Source organism: Athene noctua, chromosome 9 (assembly GCF_965140245.1).
Source record: "Athene noctua chromosome 9, bAthNoc1.hap1.1, whole genome shotgun sequence".
NCBI lineage: Eukaryota > Metazoa > Chordata > Aves > Strigiformes > Strigidae > Athene > Athene noctua.
The window spans coordinates 23,282,581-23,300,505 of NC_134045.1; the positions used below are offsets into that span (position 1 = coordinate 23,282,581).

The 17,925-nt window shown below is 37.0% G+C and overlaps 1 protein-coding gene across 2 annotated transcripts in view; it reads left to right on the plus strand.

Annotated features, from left to right (window-relative positions):
- The window catches only part of CDH13 (cadherin 13), a 515,595-nt gene that overhangs the window by 437,125 nt on the left and 60,545 nt on the right, over positions 1-17,925 (plus strand). For both annotated transcript variants that reach the window (XM_074912996.1, XM_074912995.1), the window contains exons 9-10: positions 10,244-10,426; positions 11,392-11,645. In XM_074912996.1, coding sequence (XP_074769097.1) covers positions 10,244-10,426; positions 11,392-11,645 — 437 coding nt within the window. The remainder of the gene's footprint in view (positions 1-10,243; positions 10,427-11,391; positions 11,646-17,925) is intronic.

Here is a 17,925-nt window from a genome sequence, read left to right on the forward strand (position 1 = left end):
TGCAGAGTTCTTATCTGCTTCCAAAAAAGTCTTCAAACTGGGCTAACTTCAGACAGCTCTCAGCTGGAGGGGCTTGTAAATCTAGGGCATCTCATCCCCATCAGTTGGCACAACCTAAAATGCCAGAAGTTTGGGGAATTGATGAAATTCATTGCTAAAATATTCTAGAGATACAAGTTGCTTTGAATGCTTCAAATGGTGCTGCTAGGCACTGCTCACCAAAGACCATCTGAAGAAGCTTAACCACTGTCAAAACATCTGTTGTTGGCAGCATGGGTCATGATCAGCTGTAAGCTGGCACAGTGAATAACTATCTTCTTTGGAAGCAATGTCCTCTCAGGGCAGAAAAAGCAAGATTTCTCATTTGGATGCATATGCTTTCTTTTTATCAAAGAGCCCAAAGATTCGGCCATGGAAAAAGTCTCATTTACATTGTAATTTCCACCTCTCTACAAAGACATGTTGTCTTCTTAACCTGGTAAGAATACGGTTCAGTCTTGCAATATTAAGGTACCAAAATAGTGTTTTCATGATGTTCTGAAAAGTGTGTAAAGGATTTGAAAAGCCTCACGTTAATCCATTATTTCCTTAGTCAGTGCGATCTTATTTAGGAATACTGTTAAATTATGACTCAGTTCCATCTATCATTTAATGATCAAATTGTATTTAACATATGTTTTAAAACCGATCTTGAACTAAGTGGGTTCCAAAAATTGTGACAGTTGCTATGAAGCTGGTGTCTATATATGAGCTTCATAGACTAATTTATTATTTCCTTATTTATACACAGTTGAGAGGTAATCATGATTTTAAACAGAGATCAAATAACCATTGGAGCTGATTGCTAAAGAATGTAATAGTATTCTTATCGCTTAGGTTCTTTAAATTTAGAATTGGTGGTTTTTTTCAGAAAACTGTGCTCAACTTCAGGCTGTCAAAAGTGATGCTGAGTCACTGGAAATGACTATTCAATATGTTTGACCAAATATTTAAAAGAGCCAACAGTGGTACAAAATTCTCTAAATTAGACTGTGCATTCAAAAAAATGAATGCATTGCTATTTGGTGTTCATGTAAGGCAGGAGAAACACACAGAAAAATCAGTCCCAGACAGGTTACATCGTTTTAGGTAATGATTTCCTGAGTAATAAGAGCATCATCTTAAAGGGCTTTTTATTTTTTCTTTTTCTTTCTCCCCATCAAGACCTGTATAAACCTTGCTTGTCAGAATGGATTTCTTGGCATTTTATTTTTCCATCAGTGTACAGTTGTAGCTCATGTGAGTTCTAAGAACATGTTTGGTAAAGTATTCAGGAATATATCATTCAGTGCTGAGTCCTCAAACAATAGGGGAGTGAACAGATTTGTGTTAATAAAAATGTAGTAAGGCATGAAATTAGGATTCCACAGAACATTCATTTGTAACTCTAGTAGTAGTTATATAGAGGAACAAGATCCCTCTAGAATTGTATTTGACTTATTTAGAATGAAGCATTCTTTTTCTTTAACTTCTTCCATTAGTTCACTTTTGTATAGCACTGAAATATAGTTTTTGTGCACATATGAAAAAAAATCCTGGAAGTTACCTTCCCAAAGAGAAGTCAGCAAATCCCTTCTCTACTTCCTAATGACAATAATTTAAAAATCATGAGTAGCTTTGATATAGTAAAGCTCTTGTCGCTGCCCAGCTCCCTCCCCATCAGTACAGAGGCCACTTTGCATTTATTTATACCTGGGAGGAGACTAAAGCCACTAGAGCAGCTCCCCCTTCATTCCTCTAAGTCTTCCAGACATTCTAGTTAATTATCTGGTCTCTGCATATTCATGTTACAGCTAATGCTATCAAAACAACTTTTCTGTCATGATAAAATTCCCCTTTTATCTCCCACTTCGCTGTTCAGAAAGGAATGAATTCATCTGTCCTGCTACTAAGAAGCCTAAATGGTACAGGTAGCAACTTCAACAGGTAGAGAGGACATCTTTTCTGAACCCATTCCATGTCCAAACTCCAAAAACGTGACAATCGGGGAATCAGTCAGAGGAATTTGTTGCTTAGGGTAACTGTAACTGGGTCTGGAACGTGAAGCAGTCTTAGTGGCACAGGAGAGTTTACGTAAGTTCCTTGTAATATGACTAGATGGTTTCCACACTTTCTTCTATTAATAAGACAATATCAGTAAGCTCAGCCATATATGTTCAGATGTTAATCTTCAGCATGAGAAAAGTTGGTTTGGATAGGAAAAAGTCTTTGCTAAAAATGAAACAGGAGCATTTAACAAGGCCTTCTTCCCTTCCCTTGTGACCATCATTAGCATAAGTGAGAGCTATGTGGATTGATGGCGGGAAAAGCCTGTAAAACCTTTCTGCTCCTAATATGCAGTGGATGAAAAAGAAAGAAAAATCCAGCTAAGCCTATTCTATTTAAAGTTCATTCTATTTAAAGAAGACAACCAGCATCTTAGAAAGAAGGTAGGCTTAACAGTGCTCTTGATGGGAAGTGCACCGAGGAAGAAATAATACGTAGCTGGGTTGGCTGAATACAGCACAAGTGGTCTCATAAATGCGAAAAGCAGATATCTCCCTGGTCCCTAGGCAACGTTGATGCTGTAACAGGTGAATAGGTGTAGCCTGCTCTTTCAGGTTTGGTCAGATCATCATTTTCTATGATGCTGTTGCTTTAAACATAAGGTTTGTTCTACCTGGGGGGAAAGAATTTTTTGATAGATAAGAAAATAACATCATTATTTCTTTGAGTTTTTCTCAAATGTACCTTAAGTGTAGTAAATATTACAGTGACCTTTTGCTGACCTCTGTCCACCTGAAGAAGGAGTCTTTGTTTTTCTGTGATGCACCCATCATTCTAGAAGTGTCCGTTGTGTTTGTGGGGACTTGATTTATTCTAGAAATAGTTGAACACACTTTGCATTTCTAGGTGGAAAAGTGAAAAGAAGAATGAATCCTTTTTAAAATGTATGTATTCTGAAAAAGAGAGAGTATGTTGGTCTTCCTTCTGAATCTTCAGACAACTGTGCTACATTTGATGTGCACCCTGGAGGTAACAGGCTTTGAAGCAGGCATTCAACATATGATTAATACATGATAGAATTATCTTTTTTGCCTTCACTCGGTGAGGCCATGAGCTGGGCTGAGAAAGAGGCAAAGTCAAATGTAAACAAAAGTCTTCACAATTATTTTTAAAAAGTGGTTATTTTCAAGTATCCTTCACTATCACTTATTTACAGTCCCTGAATGGCTCTTCAGTCTTCTGCAAGCACATAAATGAGAGGATAGGAATACAACATCAGCTCTGAATGGGGTTCCAGTGCTGCTGTGAGAAAGAAGCAGAAAGGAAAGATCTTTAAATTAATTTATTAATTTTATGAGGATCTTACTCTGTAGGTCCTCAAAGTTTTTTAAGATTTATGATGTCTGCAAGAGGGATGGAAGGACTCTTCACATTGGCACTCTGGCAACTTCACAGGCAACTCGTGTGGTGCCCAGTAGGTCATCCATCCATCCATCCATCCATCCATCCATCCATCCATCCATCCATCCATCCATCCATTTATTTTACCCTGTTGGTTTTGCATTTGGTGCCTGCCCCACTCAACCATGGATCCTAATACCTAAAGAGTTCTTGAAGTTGTCCCACTGAATCCCAGAGATAGCTTGGCTCTGTCACAATGGAGAACCGCTCACAGAGGGACTTGGAGCATGGGGAAACAGCCTGGTTAATACTTTCTTGTTTCTCTGTTTGTTGCATTACTAGTACTTCTTAGTAGTAATTGCCAAGCAGACTAATGAGCAGCGAACCAAAATAAAGTCATGTTGAAACTTGCCTTTTTTTGATCATCCATGATTAATATCGGTGATATTAAGCATCTATGGGTTTTTCAATAAAAAGGCACAAATGTATAGAGCCTACAGAAACTGTAGTCACGTTACAGAGAGCAGAATTTAATCTTTGGCCTTCCATTTAGCTAATTAATCTTTTGGATTTGTTGCTGTTCTTGCAGGCTGCAGCATAGAGTAGGCAAAAATATTCATTCAGTCTTTCATTATTGAGCAGTACTTTTACTTTGTAAAGCAACTGGTGTGTGCCTTGAAAGATCACAAGGCATTTACAATGCACAGCCTGTGAAAATCATTCAAAAGTAAAAAGTGAAAATGCATCCAAAATGATTATGGTCAATTTCATATATTCGGAAAGATTTTTTCTAAGCTACAATTGAATTCTTTCTGTAATTTCACTAGGGAGACGAAAGTATATTATGTACTTAGAAAAATATATAGAATAAGCTGAAAGAAACACTTTAAGTTAAGAGATAGTATAGTGCCTATGAGCCAGCATTATGGCAGTAAGACAATGAAAATTACTAAAGACTGTTCAGGTGACTCATAGCTTTAATTTGTGTTTTGCATCTAGTTTACACCGTCAAATCCCTGTCATGCTACGATAATGCTTTATATTTACAGAGTGTCTTTCAGCTAAATGGCTTCCAAAGTGCTTCATATGTTCCTTTGTGTACAGCTTACATCAACTTAATCCATTACGTTAATACAGCTATCTCTGTAGTGAAATACAGCGGCTATTTGTGTCCATATAGTAAAGGCTATGCACAGTTTTAAGAGGGAATATACCTTCAAAATCTGTAGAAGAGATTAGGGAGAATGTAATACCAAGTTACAATTTGCCCTGACCACAAAATTGGCAACTAAATTGCTCATATAAAGAGTTCAGTATAAACTGCAGTTGGTCAGGTCCTCTGTTTTTCAGCCTGCCAAGGGCCTGCGATAACAGACCAGCACGTTTGGTCATTGTGCTGAGATGAAAGGTGACTGAAGAATCATCAGTATCACCTTGTTCAATGCACAAATGTTACACTAAATATTTCCACCTAGTACTTCACCTGCTTAGTTGATGAAGCCTGATGAGCTCCAAGCACCAGATTACTTGATCCATTGCTAACTGGCAAGCTGGGCTTTGTGTCCCAGGGAATTCCACAAGAAATATCCATTACTGACATTTATGAGATTCTCATTCCTGATGGCTTGAGAATGAAAATTTTTGTGATCATTCTGAAAATTCATTTTTTTCTTGGAGACATTCCAGATACAGAGCTATGGAAAATACATTATTTCCTTAACAAATAAATATTGGCCAGTCAAGTGCACATACTGAATGGCTGAAAAGTGAAAGACATAAAAAGCAAGCAGATTGCAAGAGACTGTATAAGCTTGTCTTCAGATTTTCAAGAAAGCAGATAAACAAAATATGGTTGCAAAAGCAGTGGACTTCAGTGGAGGACAAATACAATAATACCATGTCCCTGGAGAATTTCTAATAGTGACATGTGTATTAATATATTTTTCATTTTTTATGATATATAGATGAGGAAACAAACATATGACAGTAGCACAGAATACCTTCAACTGGAATATCGCCTGACAAATGCAAACTGACATGCAGTTTTAATTTGTTTGTTCTTGACTGGGAATTACAGCATGCAGAATCTTAATGAGCCATGGGGTAGCAATCACCAACCCCAGACACGTTTACCTTGCACTGCGTTTGTTGCTTGTGGCAGCTTTTTAATTTGGGTGTTTCGGTACCCCACTCTGAGAGTGTTTTGGTGGCTTCATAAAGGTATTAAGGTTATTGCTGCATGCTCACGCTGTTGCTGGACAGTAGACATTCAGGTGATTCTGATGCAGTTAAGTTCATTTGTTCCTCTGTGCTCTGAGAAGCCACTAAATAAGATCTCACTTCCTACAGAAGCTTTAAATAAGGCTGTCAGATAAGAATCCAATTTTCATACAGGCTAGGTACCATTTCCAGTTTTGTTTCAGTCTGAGATGGGGTTAGTGCCTGGAATCCTGGGTGATAATATTTGACAAAGTGATCTTTTCATGTATCCGCCCTGCGGTGGAACTCTGACAAGACTGTTTTTTCTTGAGCCCATACAGAGACATTTTGCTGTTCAGCGAGAGGAGCTGTCGCCATAGTGTCCCACCAGTTCGCCATAGGACTCAGTGTGGAGGAGGATTTGGCTCAGTGTTATATTATATCCTGGCTCTGCCAGGAAACAGCTACTAAAATTAAGCTGTGGTTCAATTTCTTTGTTTCCCCACTTGACTTCTCCCTTTAGCTAGCCTTTGATGCAGGCCTAATTATTCTCAGTAGATAGCTGCCATCGTGAATTTCCTCTACTCACTAAGATAAAATTCCCACCAGCTTGGAACCATAATTTTTTATTTTATCTTCTCGAGCTTTGCACATAGTTTGGAGCAGGCTTGCAAGATCCAGGGAAGGGAGAAATAGAATTTGTCTGCTGAACTGAGTTTATCTCTTCTGCTCAGAGCTACCCTGGGTGCTGTTACATAGGCTGTATTCTAACACAGTTGTTTTGAATGTTACTCATATCCTTGCTATCCCTTTACTGACTCCTTTGTTGTAAGAAATACAAGCTGCCTGTTTTCACACTCAGGAACCTCCATGCCTAGTGGAACCATCTATGTGATATCTCACAAGAACGTCCAATGGTTGATATCTACTTCCCATCAGTCCATCAAGACAGCAAACATTGCTCACTCATTACATTTTCGAGTCTATTTGTGCTTCCTCACACGCTACCCTCACACTCTTGGAGGAGCTCTTCATCAATATCTATCATTATATTTCCTTGATGTCTCTCAGTTATTTGTTAATAGTCTCATTTGTCTACCAAAACCTGATGATTAAGTGTAGCCTGCTGACTGCTGTTCACTCATTGTTTCTTTCTAAGTTGCTATCAGTCTGTTGTCTGTCTTTCTGCATTTTCTCATAAGCTTTTGACTGCAGAAAAAGGGGAATCGGGTCTTTTTTTCCCTATGTTTATGAAACTAAATATGACAGAATTACTAAAATTTGTAGGCTGTATGCATGATAAGCACAGTAAATGACAAAATGACATATCACTCCACAGAGCAAGTTAACCTTACATGTTCAAATGCTCAGTAGCAGTAAATGAACATAGATCCTTCCACCCAAGTGCAACTCTGGCCCAAGGTATTTGCCTTCCACGTTATTATTTTTAATATGGGTCCAGAAGATAACAGTTTTAAATAAAGTACTGAACTCATCTATTTTATTCTTAATTTATAGTGGTGCTTAGGGGATGTGCAGATATTTAAAAAGAGTGAAATCAATTAACTTGTGATCCAGTTATTAGTGTTAGTCACTATGGGGTTTTATTGTAGAACACTGGATCAGATTCTCCCAGTTAAGCACCGTGCTTTGAGACTGTAAACCTTTCATTTTGAAACATGATGAACCTGTGGTTATTTTTTCTCTATTTCCAAAACTAATTCCTGTTTTTGTCCTTTCATAGTTTTAAAATTCCCTTCTTTTGTTTTTTTAAAAGGATCTAGTATTCATGTAACAGATTTTTCTAACACTAGGAAATCTATTCTTTATATGAAGGTGGCTGAACAGGCAAAAGAGTTCACCTTCTAGATAATACACACTATATTTTTCTGGACCTCTCTATTTCGCAGTAGATATTTGTCTTTTGCAATCACATATCTGTGATTTATTACACTTTTCACATTATAAATTTAGAGTAGACCCATGTGACAACTTCTGTGATTTGATCATTCGGCTTTTTCATCCATCTTGAACGGATTTTACTCTTAATGTTCCAGACAGCTTCAAATACCCTCTGTGCTTATGTGGTCATTTCTAAAATGCAAAGAATGCTAGGGGTAAGTGTATCACTACACTTGAAATTATTCGGCTTGGCACAGCCTTTGCTTGTAGACGTTGTCATTTCCTTGATCTGCAGGTGTCAGAAGCTGCAGTTTTATGCCCCCAGCAAGTCTGTGTGCCCTTTCTGCACTACTAACTCACTTCAGCTGAAGGTACTGAGAGCCCTTCCTAAATAAGGAGAAAACAGGAATGCAGAAGAAAGCCAACCCCAGCTGAGATACCCTTGAATTAGATATCTTTAAACTGACATTCAATATTTTTTGAACTAGCTGGCACATCAAGGCAGCCTTTTCCATCATAGTCTGGCACTGGTGGGGTAAGCATAATAAATTTATCTCACTGGTTTTGCAGTTATGTATCTGGATAAAATAGCCAGATATTTAAATATTTTACCCTAACAGGTCTCACTGTTCCCAAGGTGATCCAGGGAGTATCGAACAATTAATTGAATCAGTCTAGTGGATTAAGGGAAAGATTTTTCAGAAGGATCAATATGAATTAGGACCAGATTCCCAGTCAAATCTAAGGGTTAGATGCTTTAGGATTATGTTCCTTGAAGTCTAATCACCTTTTTGCATAGCTAAATAGGAATTGTTTGGTACTGAACACTCGTTCAGAAAAATTCTGGCTCTTATGGTTCTGATGTCTCATTTTATACATGCTCAAGCTGAGACAATATGAAATAATACAAAAATATCAATCAGGCTAATCACTTAATTTTCAATTAGAGTAAGAGGTATCCAAGTGTGCTTTCCAGTGACAGCACTTTGCTGAGCAGGAAGAAATACAATCTTGGTAATCATTCCTCTGTTATTTCCAAGATTCTTAATAGAGCTTTTCTTTTGATTTGTTTCAAAGCAAGTGAAAATATTGTTATATTATCATTTAGAGTTAATTAAACTGCAAATGAGCTTAATGATCTGTCTGAAAAAAAGCTCAATCACAACCTGTTACATATTAACTATCAAAATAAAAATAATCTTTAAATCCTTTGTTAAATATACCAAAGAAGATAGAAATAGCCAATCATTAATGTCATCCTTTTACAAAATCAGGTCTGAGGCTGGAAAGCTTGGACTGAATGCATGCACTCAAATTATGCAGCTAAATTGAAAAAGGCTTTGGAAACATAAGTCAAATCTATTGGAAGAAATTTTTAAAAAGATAACACAGAAGACAAAATCCTCTCCTCTGTATTTTACTATGAGGAAATCCATTTTACCTAGTATTTATCCAGACTGTGAAGTCTATATATTAATAAAATAACATTTTCTGGACTCAGTATTCTCACTAAATCTTCTGCAGTGTTATGACTTCATGTGGTCTATAAGACAGAGCAAAAGGTATTTAGTCTATTCAGGTCTCGAAGCCACTTGGGTGATTTTTGCCCTTGAGTGATATATTGTCACCGACGATGTAGCTTTTAAGCAGTGCACGTACAGCAAAGCCTATTTGTGTCATTAAAATTAGTAATTTTGGACTTTTAAAGGCTTAATCCCTAGAAAAGTTAAGATTTCCTAATGATCTATAATGCTACTGCTGATGTTCAGCACTTCTCAGGATTAGGTATGTTATCATTCTAGTTTATCCACCTATAAAGCAGGTATTATCTTATCACTCTTACATACAGTGCTTTTAGCACGTCAGCTTCAAGTACTTGAAAGGTGAGGAGTATTATTAAGTCTGACCCTTACAAGCTTTTCCATCGGCTTGCTTAATGTTTTTCCCACATAAATAAGAATGATGTTATACACTGTTTGTCTGGATAGTAAATTAGAATTTTCTCATAAGGCTTGGCTAGCTGAATAGTACAGCAGTGCAACAAACTTCACAAGGTCATAAAAAATTCGTCCATGAAAAAGGAAAGTAACACTGACTTTTAGTTACGTAGACAAAGTGGTAGCATGAGGATCAATTATTTTTGAGTCTTTTACAGCAACCCCTCAAAAAAATGGTATGGGAGCACTTTTTGTGAAAAATGGTTTATTGTATTGATAACAGTATAGTGAAAAATCAATATGGGTGGGGTAATTTACTAGTCTGAAACGCAAAATTGGATTATTTTAAATAAGTACATTTCAGGGCAAAAATGGGCTGTATTAGTCCACTTCCTCTTCTGTGTAGCTAGGAGTATAGTTCTGGTTCCGATAGCATGTACACCCATGCAACACTGTATGTATTTTCAGGATTCACTTTTCCACTTATACAAGACGAACTGTTGTCTTGTGATCAGAATCTTCCAAAGCTTGATTCCTATCACACTGCTGCTTATCTGCCATCTATTAAACGGAGAGCAGCTGTAATGCGCTACCTTATATTTCATGAGTGAAAATGTATTATTTAGAGCCTATAACATTCAGTTTCAGTCAAGGATTACATCTTTCTCCTGTTGTGGTAAATAATTAATGCTGACTTGGATAATTCATATGTGTGTGTGGTCATTAACTGAAAATAGTAACAGTTTCCTCTTATGGTGGTTTTTTTTTTTTCCCCCTAGTTTCAAGCAACAGTAAAGGAGGGAGTCACGGGTGTAATAGTAAACTTAACCGTTGGTGACCGAGATGACCCAGCAACCGGAGCATGGAGAGCTGTCTACACCATCATTAATGGAAACCCAGGGCAGAGTTTTGAAATCCATACCAATCCCCAGACTAATGAGGGAATGCTCTCTGTTGTCAAAGTAAGAGCAATTTGTTGTTGTATTGTATCGTTACTGTAAGGTCCACCCAGTGGATTTACTGCATAAGAAGTTACTCAAAAGTAGAGTCGGCTACCGGTCCTTGTCCAAACAAAATGTACAACCCCTTCTTCTGTCGTAGTAACCTTACTTCTTTAGCCACAGAACCTGTTGCTAACTATAATACTGTTGTACTTAAATAACAAGTAGTTGTGCAGCCAGCATCACAATTAATGGTGAGACTTTTATAACAAAGTTTTGTTTGTGACTGCGGGTACAATTAGAATTCAAGGGTCACATTTTGTTCATGGTTAAAGAACACAGATGCAAATACCAGGGAAGTAAGGGACGTGGCTTCAGACTGAACTGAAGAGCCATCTTTGGTCCTGCATTTCTAAAGTCTTATGAAAAAATTTATTGCCTGTCTTCACATGAAGATAATCCTATATCTCACACTTTAAAAAAGAGAAGATAGCCCTGATTGCTGCCTGTACCATAATCTTCTCTGACTTCTGAAGAGGCATTTTCAATTCTTAAGACAAACGGTCTATGTTTTCATAGTGGCACTTTTGATTTCAAGATATAAACTGAGAAAATAGCCTTATGTTACTTATGCTAAGTAGCTACTAAGTATGACTGATTCGTTTGCTAAATGCATATTACATCATAAATAAGCATGTGTATATGAGAATTAAATTATATGTATGAGGTATGGCAAGAGAATACATGCTCTTGGATAGAGGGACATCTCCATCTTTCATTAAGTCCATTAAGTTCATTATCTTTAATGCACTTTATAACTACCATAGTGTCTAATGCTAAGCTCTGACCCCGTAGCAGATGCAATGAATGCTACTGTCCCTTTCTGGCTAGTTCTGTCTTCTGCAAGTTTGCAATGGGGTACAAGGAAAAAGGTGTTAAGTGCTGTCTTTGCACCTTGCACTCTGACTTTATGATATGTTTTACAGCCTTTAGACTATGAGATTTCGGCGTTTCACACGCTGCTGATCAAAGTAGAAAATGAAGACCCGCTGATTCCAGACATAGCCTATGGTCCCAGTTCCACGGCAACAGTTCAGATCACTGTTGAGGATGTGAATGAAGGCCCAGTTTTCCACCCAAACCCAATGACAGTGACAAAAGAAGAAAACATCCCTATTGGCAGTGTTGTGCTGACAGTAAATGCCACTGATCCAGATACTTTGCAACATCAGACTATCAGGTGAGTGCAGTACCTTCTAATTGTCATCGATCAGAAAGTGAGCCTGTCTTTTGTGCCTGAGAATTTGCCTGCCAGTACAGAATTAAATTAAAGTTCTTTGGGCTCTACCTAATAAGTGGCTTCTTTTTTTTTTTTTTCCTGCGGTGAAGAGATTCAGTATGATGAAAACAAAAAAACTGCATTAGAGAGGGGACAGTAGTTTTTCAGGCTATGAGATTACTGCAGTAGAACAATTGACTGCTATGAGCAATAGACATGGCTTTGCATAGTATTTCAAAATTACTTTTAACCTGCTTGTTTATTCCTCTTCCTTAATGAGGCAGAGAAAACGTGTAAAAATTGAAAATGTGTATAGAAATTTATCTGTTCTACATATGGTTTAAGTTTGTTTATGATCATTTATTATAATGTCCCTCAGTGAAATAATGACCGTACATCCATGTTCAAGGGCTGAAAAAGTATTTCCCAGGGAAACACTGTAGCTACAGTAAGCTAAGACTTGGACTTGCCCAGATAGTTGAAAGTAAATTATTATTTGTGTGCTATGATTATACAATCCCACACAGGTGCCATGTCACAAGGAACAAACATCGGTGTTAAGTGGTGCCATCGTCTTATATTTTGATCCACCTGGATCTTTTGTTTTTAGATTTGTTGAAAGATCCAACCGCTTCCTTTTCTAATACTAAATTGACTTTCCAGGCAGCTTGTCTCAGCGCTTGAGAATTGCAGGTTAGGCACTACACCCAAGTTCTACATCTGTATTTAATTTTTTGTTCTTACTTGAAAGTCTAATTTCCCCTAGTAATCAGTGTACATAAAAGGGCATAAATATCTTTGTGAGAACGGCTTCAAAGCTTTACCTGAACAATGTGCACTCTCAATCTATACCATAAACATAGATTTCTCTGCTATCTCAGGGTTATTTAGCAGTGATTGTGCACTTCTTAAAGAAGGTTTGACATATGTACTGTTCTACAAAAAAAGAAAGCTGATGATCTTGAAGATGTTTTCTGTCAGTAACAAATGTTGGTAGGATGCCATTGCAAGGAACCGCACTGCCAGCCTTGGATTCAAATGATGAGAAGGTGAATTTAAGCAGGTGAATGTGCTCATCTCCAAGGAAGGAAGAAAAAGGCAAGGCAGATAACTAAAAGTTTCAATTCTCTGCATCACCTCAAAACCACCTAGTTAATAGAGTACAAATATTTCGTTTTTTCTCTATCAGAAACACCTTTGAGTTCTGCCATTGAAATATTAATTTATCTGAAGAATGATTCTTAGCACATGTCATTACCTTGTTTTCTAAACATATTTATTTACAGAATGCATTTTCATTCTTTATTTTAGTTTTTGCTCTAAAGAGTCCTTATTTCATTTACTGTGGTCACACAAATCTGTGTCTATGGATGGAAGAACTATGGAATGTCTATTGCTTGTCAGATACAGCAGTGTGACCCTCAGCAGCATTACTCAGAACCTGGCTTGTGTAGGGAAAAGGTATTTATTCCCTTTGGGATTGGGACTCACATTAAGGAACTTAATTATTGAAGTTCTCCATACCTTTATGTATTTTCATTGGAAATAAGACAAATAATTTTAATTAATGTAGCAGTTGATTTTGTGATACTGAAAGAGAAAAGCCAAGAAAACATAAGGATCTGGTTATCAAAACCAACAATCCAGAAATTATCATCTGAATTATTCCCCTTAACCTACAGATTTTGCTGAATTTCTCCTAACTACATTGACACTGAAATTATAGGACAAAGCAATGAGTCACTGAAAATTTCGAGTGAGCCTTAAGTATTGTGTATAACCAGTTAAGTAATATAAACACGTTCTGCAGTCCACCACATCTTGCAACTGCCTGCAAAGGAACTCTCGAATCTTCACTATAACTAGCTCATGATCTAAATAGAGTTCTCCCAGAAGTTTTACCACAACCTGCATGGCCAAAACCCAGAAGGTTTTTAGCTGAAAGCACGATTTTTCTTTTCTTATGCTGTGTGTGCAGAAAAGAAGAGTAAAAATAAGTTAGATTAGGTTGGGAATGAAGCGTGATAATATACGGAAACTATGTAAAAGGAAGTGGCTGTATAAATTGGAAATTAATGCGAATGTAATGAAAATCTAGGAAATGGTGGAATGATTCAGGAAAAGCTAATGTGACTACCTGTATGTCCTTTTGCTAAAATAACAGGAAAGCACAAAATAGCATTTTTAAAAGATGCTTTTAACACTGACAGATATTACTGCAACACATAGGTACTAGCAGTGAAAAAGGAAGACTGTAGTATTTGTGAACAGCATCTGCAATTAAGGATAGTGTAAAATTGCATGCAAAAAGGCCAAAGGTACTCATTAGTTTGGGTTTGGCCAAAATGTTTTCTCGTAAGTTCCTACGGGCAGGTGTGTGCTTAGAGTTTGGGCCTAGGTCCAGGACTTTCATGGAGAATGCATACCAGACTGAATGGTCCTCAGACTACGCAGCTATAAATTATGTCATCAGAGTCCTTACTATGAATATACTCGTAAAATAAAGGCCAAGCAGGCACAATACAGACTTTTAAACAAGATACTACACTAAATATCGATGACCACAAGGAAACAATGTTTTGTGTCTGCAAGCAGCAATGAATACCAAATTTGTATTGTGTGTGCTGGGTGAACAACGTCCATCACCCCCTACAAAGTGTGTCTATACCTGTTCAGAATATGCAGATGGATACATGCAGAAGAACAGAGAATTAGTAATGTTACTTTCTTTTATTTTCAACCTGTAACAGCTGAGATATATCTAACTGCAGGTATGTTTTTAGTTAATTTTCTATATAAAATGTGTAGGAGGGGCTGCTGATTATTTGTAATCGGGAAATTTAGTTACTTTACTAGATATAACATCATAGATGCATTTCAAGAACCATGAATAGCGTATAGAAACCTTTTGTGCCATTGTCCACATCTAGATTGAAGTTATTCCTTGAACATTGCATATCTGAATCAGATTCAAATTACTTATCTCCTTGAAAACCGTGGCTTACTTTGTAAAAATTCCTGAAGACAGCTGTACTTTTGAAGCAATTTTCTTTCTTATTCTTCAGCTTGAAGTGTTTTTGCAGACTGAGAAAGAATTTCATTTAAAAGCTCAAACAACCTGGCAAAAATGTATTACACTGAAAAAAATATGACTCCAAGTGTTTGTAAGACTCAAAAGCACGTACCTTGTGCTCTAGCTATTTGTCTGCACACGATTAGCAATGAACTTTCGTGGTGTCAGCTATTCTCTGATCTACTGATGTTAACGTTTCAAAGAAACTCAAGCTAGAGGTAGAAACATCATCCTGCAAACAAGAACCTCATGCTCGTATTCACCAGCTAAATAATGTAGGGATCAAGTTTAATCTTACTCTAAATTACACCAGTTTAAAACTGGGTTAACACTGTCATTTCACAACTATACCCAGATCTGTGATTTCCTATGAAACGTCTGCAATGAGTATAGTGAGCTTCGAACTATGGATGTTGTAGAAAGGAAGGAGCAGACAGAACCAGTGTTTTTTCCTGAACACATACCTGTGAGTGGAAAATAATGTTTGTTCTGCTGTGATCACTCCCAGGAAGAAAAGGGACCTGTTCAAATTGGATCACATTTCTTAGATTCATTAACCTATTTTTTTTTGAAAGTATTTAATTCCCTCTAGAGTTTCCAACTTTTCTAGAATTAAAAAAATGAGAGAAATCCAACAGTCCCCATTTTAATTATAACCCAACAATTTATTAATAGAACAGTAATGAAGTTTCTGAAATTTGATTTCTTAATCAGGGATCATTGTTATTTTTGTGCCAGATTTAAGAGTTTAATTTTGGGTGCTTCTTCACAACCTCTGAAATTTTAATCAGAAGTTTCAAGTGTACATGTCAATGAGAAGTTAAAGGCCAAATTTAATAACATTTTCTACCTTGGGAAATTAAAAGAAGAACCTCACTCTCTAAAATCTATTATTAACAGTAGATCTTAATTAAACACAGTTACTGTCCTCAATATTTGTCTGTGTGAAGTGATTCGTTTCAGTATTTTTCCCTTTTTCAGATTCAACAAGTCCAGGCTATTCAATAGTTAGACTTTCAACTACGTGTAAATAAGTTGTTTACTGCAGTGTATTTGTAATTTTTAATTAAAGCAACGTTGTTCTCTGGTTTCATGGCTTATCATGGCAATATATTTTTATTACCTACCGTGCTCTTGGATTTTAAATTATTTATGTGACTATATTATTGCAGTATTTATTCTCAGTAAGCAATGTGACTCAATTCTTCAGAAATATCTTCACAGGAAAAGTTTATTATAGCTCCAAAGCATATCTAATTCATTAAGTAGAATTAAAATGCAGTATTTGAAGCTGTAGAACTTAGAGATGGAACCCAAACCGCAGCGAGTTTCATGGGAATATGAAAGACTGCCAAAATTATCTGAAGCAATATATGTAAATAAGATATAGATAGATATATATATATGTGTGTGTGTGTAATTTTTTTATCTGCACCTGAATCCAGCTGACCCCATGTAGTATAAGTGGTTTCTGGAATCATAGGTACATACATTGTCTTGGTGGTGAAGTCTCAACTGTAGAAATTTGAAAGCCAATTTTTTGTTTGGAAGTTGATATCCTTTTATTTGATTCTGGACTCCTTATATGACCATGTCACATAGTGGAAATATACAGATATGCAACCAGCAAAACTTCATTAGTTTGAGATTAATCATTTCAGATTAGAATAGCCGGTGATGGGTCCAGCTACCCAACTGCCTGTTAACCCACAGCCTGGGTGTTCGACTGCTACAGCACGGCCATTGCATTGGCTGTGTGTTTGATAGGTCTGCTAGTCTGGAAATGGGAGCTAAGTCATATTTATTATTGTCATCATTTCCAAATAACAGCTACTGGTCTGTCTGAAAGGTGAATAGACTCTCTGTGTTTTTATATAGTGCCTTTTTTCTATAATGCAAACTAAGTTTTTATATTAATGAGGCTTCATCGTTGAACATCAGTCCATGGGGATGATAAGGCTGAACATAACAGACTCTAAATTAAAAGCAATCGTGTTTGTTTATTTGTCATTTCACCAAGAGCCATTGGACAATGGACTGGCCGTTGACTTTGGGAATGGGAACTTTTGATACTGGGCCACATTTTGCTTTAGATTACATCATTATAGCTTTGGGGTCAGTCCCTATGGAGTTGGTGGAAGTCAGTGGAAATGTTCCAAACTCTTATTGGTGGCAACCATGATCTGCAAACTCATTGTCAGAAAAAAAAGCCAAAAAACCCACAACCAAAAAACCCCTGCCTAAAATTCTGTAAAATAGTGCAGAAAATACACGGAAGTGGGATTTATGGTTCAGTGATTTTCTTCAAAATCTCAAATACCTGAGAAAACTAAGGAGAATTCACTGGAAAAAAAGCAAGTTTACTTCTGCTACTTCTCTTTGCTGCCAATCACCACCCTTACGTGTAGTGATTATATAAGCCGTGAATTGCAAAGACAATTCAAAAAGCCTTTTTCGTGTCTCTTGCCAGGATTTTTTTCAGAGATCCTGGACTCCCCCTGAACAAGGATGAGGCTTCAAATCGCATTCCTCACAAACACTTAAGGGATCAATTTTGCATACTTTGTTGCACATCAAGCCTTTTTAAAGCACTTTTCTTGCAGGTGGAGGTCAATAAACTTGCTTTTTGGGATACGCTACAATCACTTCCAGAAGTACTATATAATGAGAGGGGGATAGAAAGTCTTAAAGAGTGAATGCTTATGAAGTAGCACACTTAGTCATTGTTAAATATGTCTCCTAGAGTCTGAAGGACTTGTCTTTGATTCCTAACAACAGGAGATTTGTTTTCCTTGTGCAGACAGAAGAATAGTTCTATAGTTATAAATGAATGGCTAAGCCATCTCTCAGCATGCAGCACCAGAGTTTTTCACTGTAAGTTACACCCAAGAGCATCTTGAGTTGGCTCTGCAGTTTTATTTATGGCCTGCCTGAACCCAGCCGTTGGGAATTTGTAGCACATCTCTAGATCTGAAGTTGTTGTATATTGGACAGTGCACTTTGTTTTTCTGTTCCTTTCTCTTACTTAAGTTAGAAGAAAAGCCAGGTAGAGAGGGAATCTGCTTGAAGCAAAAAGTTTTTCCTCTTCTTTCTTTCCTGCAAAATTTTGAAACACGGAAACACTAACTCTAGAGAGCTGCATGTATTGGGGTATCCAGCAAACAGTGC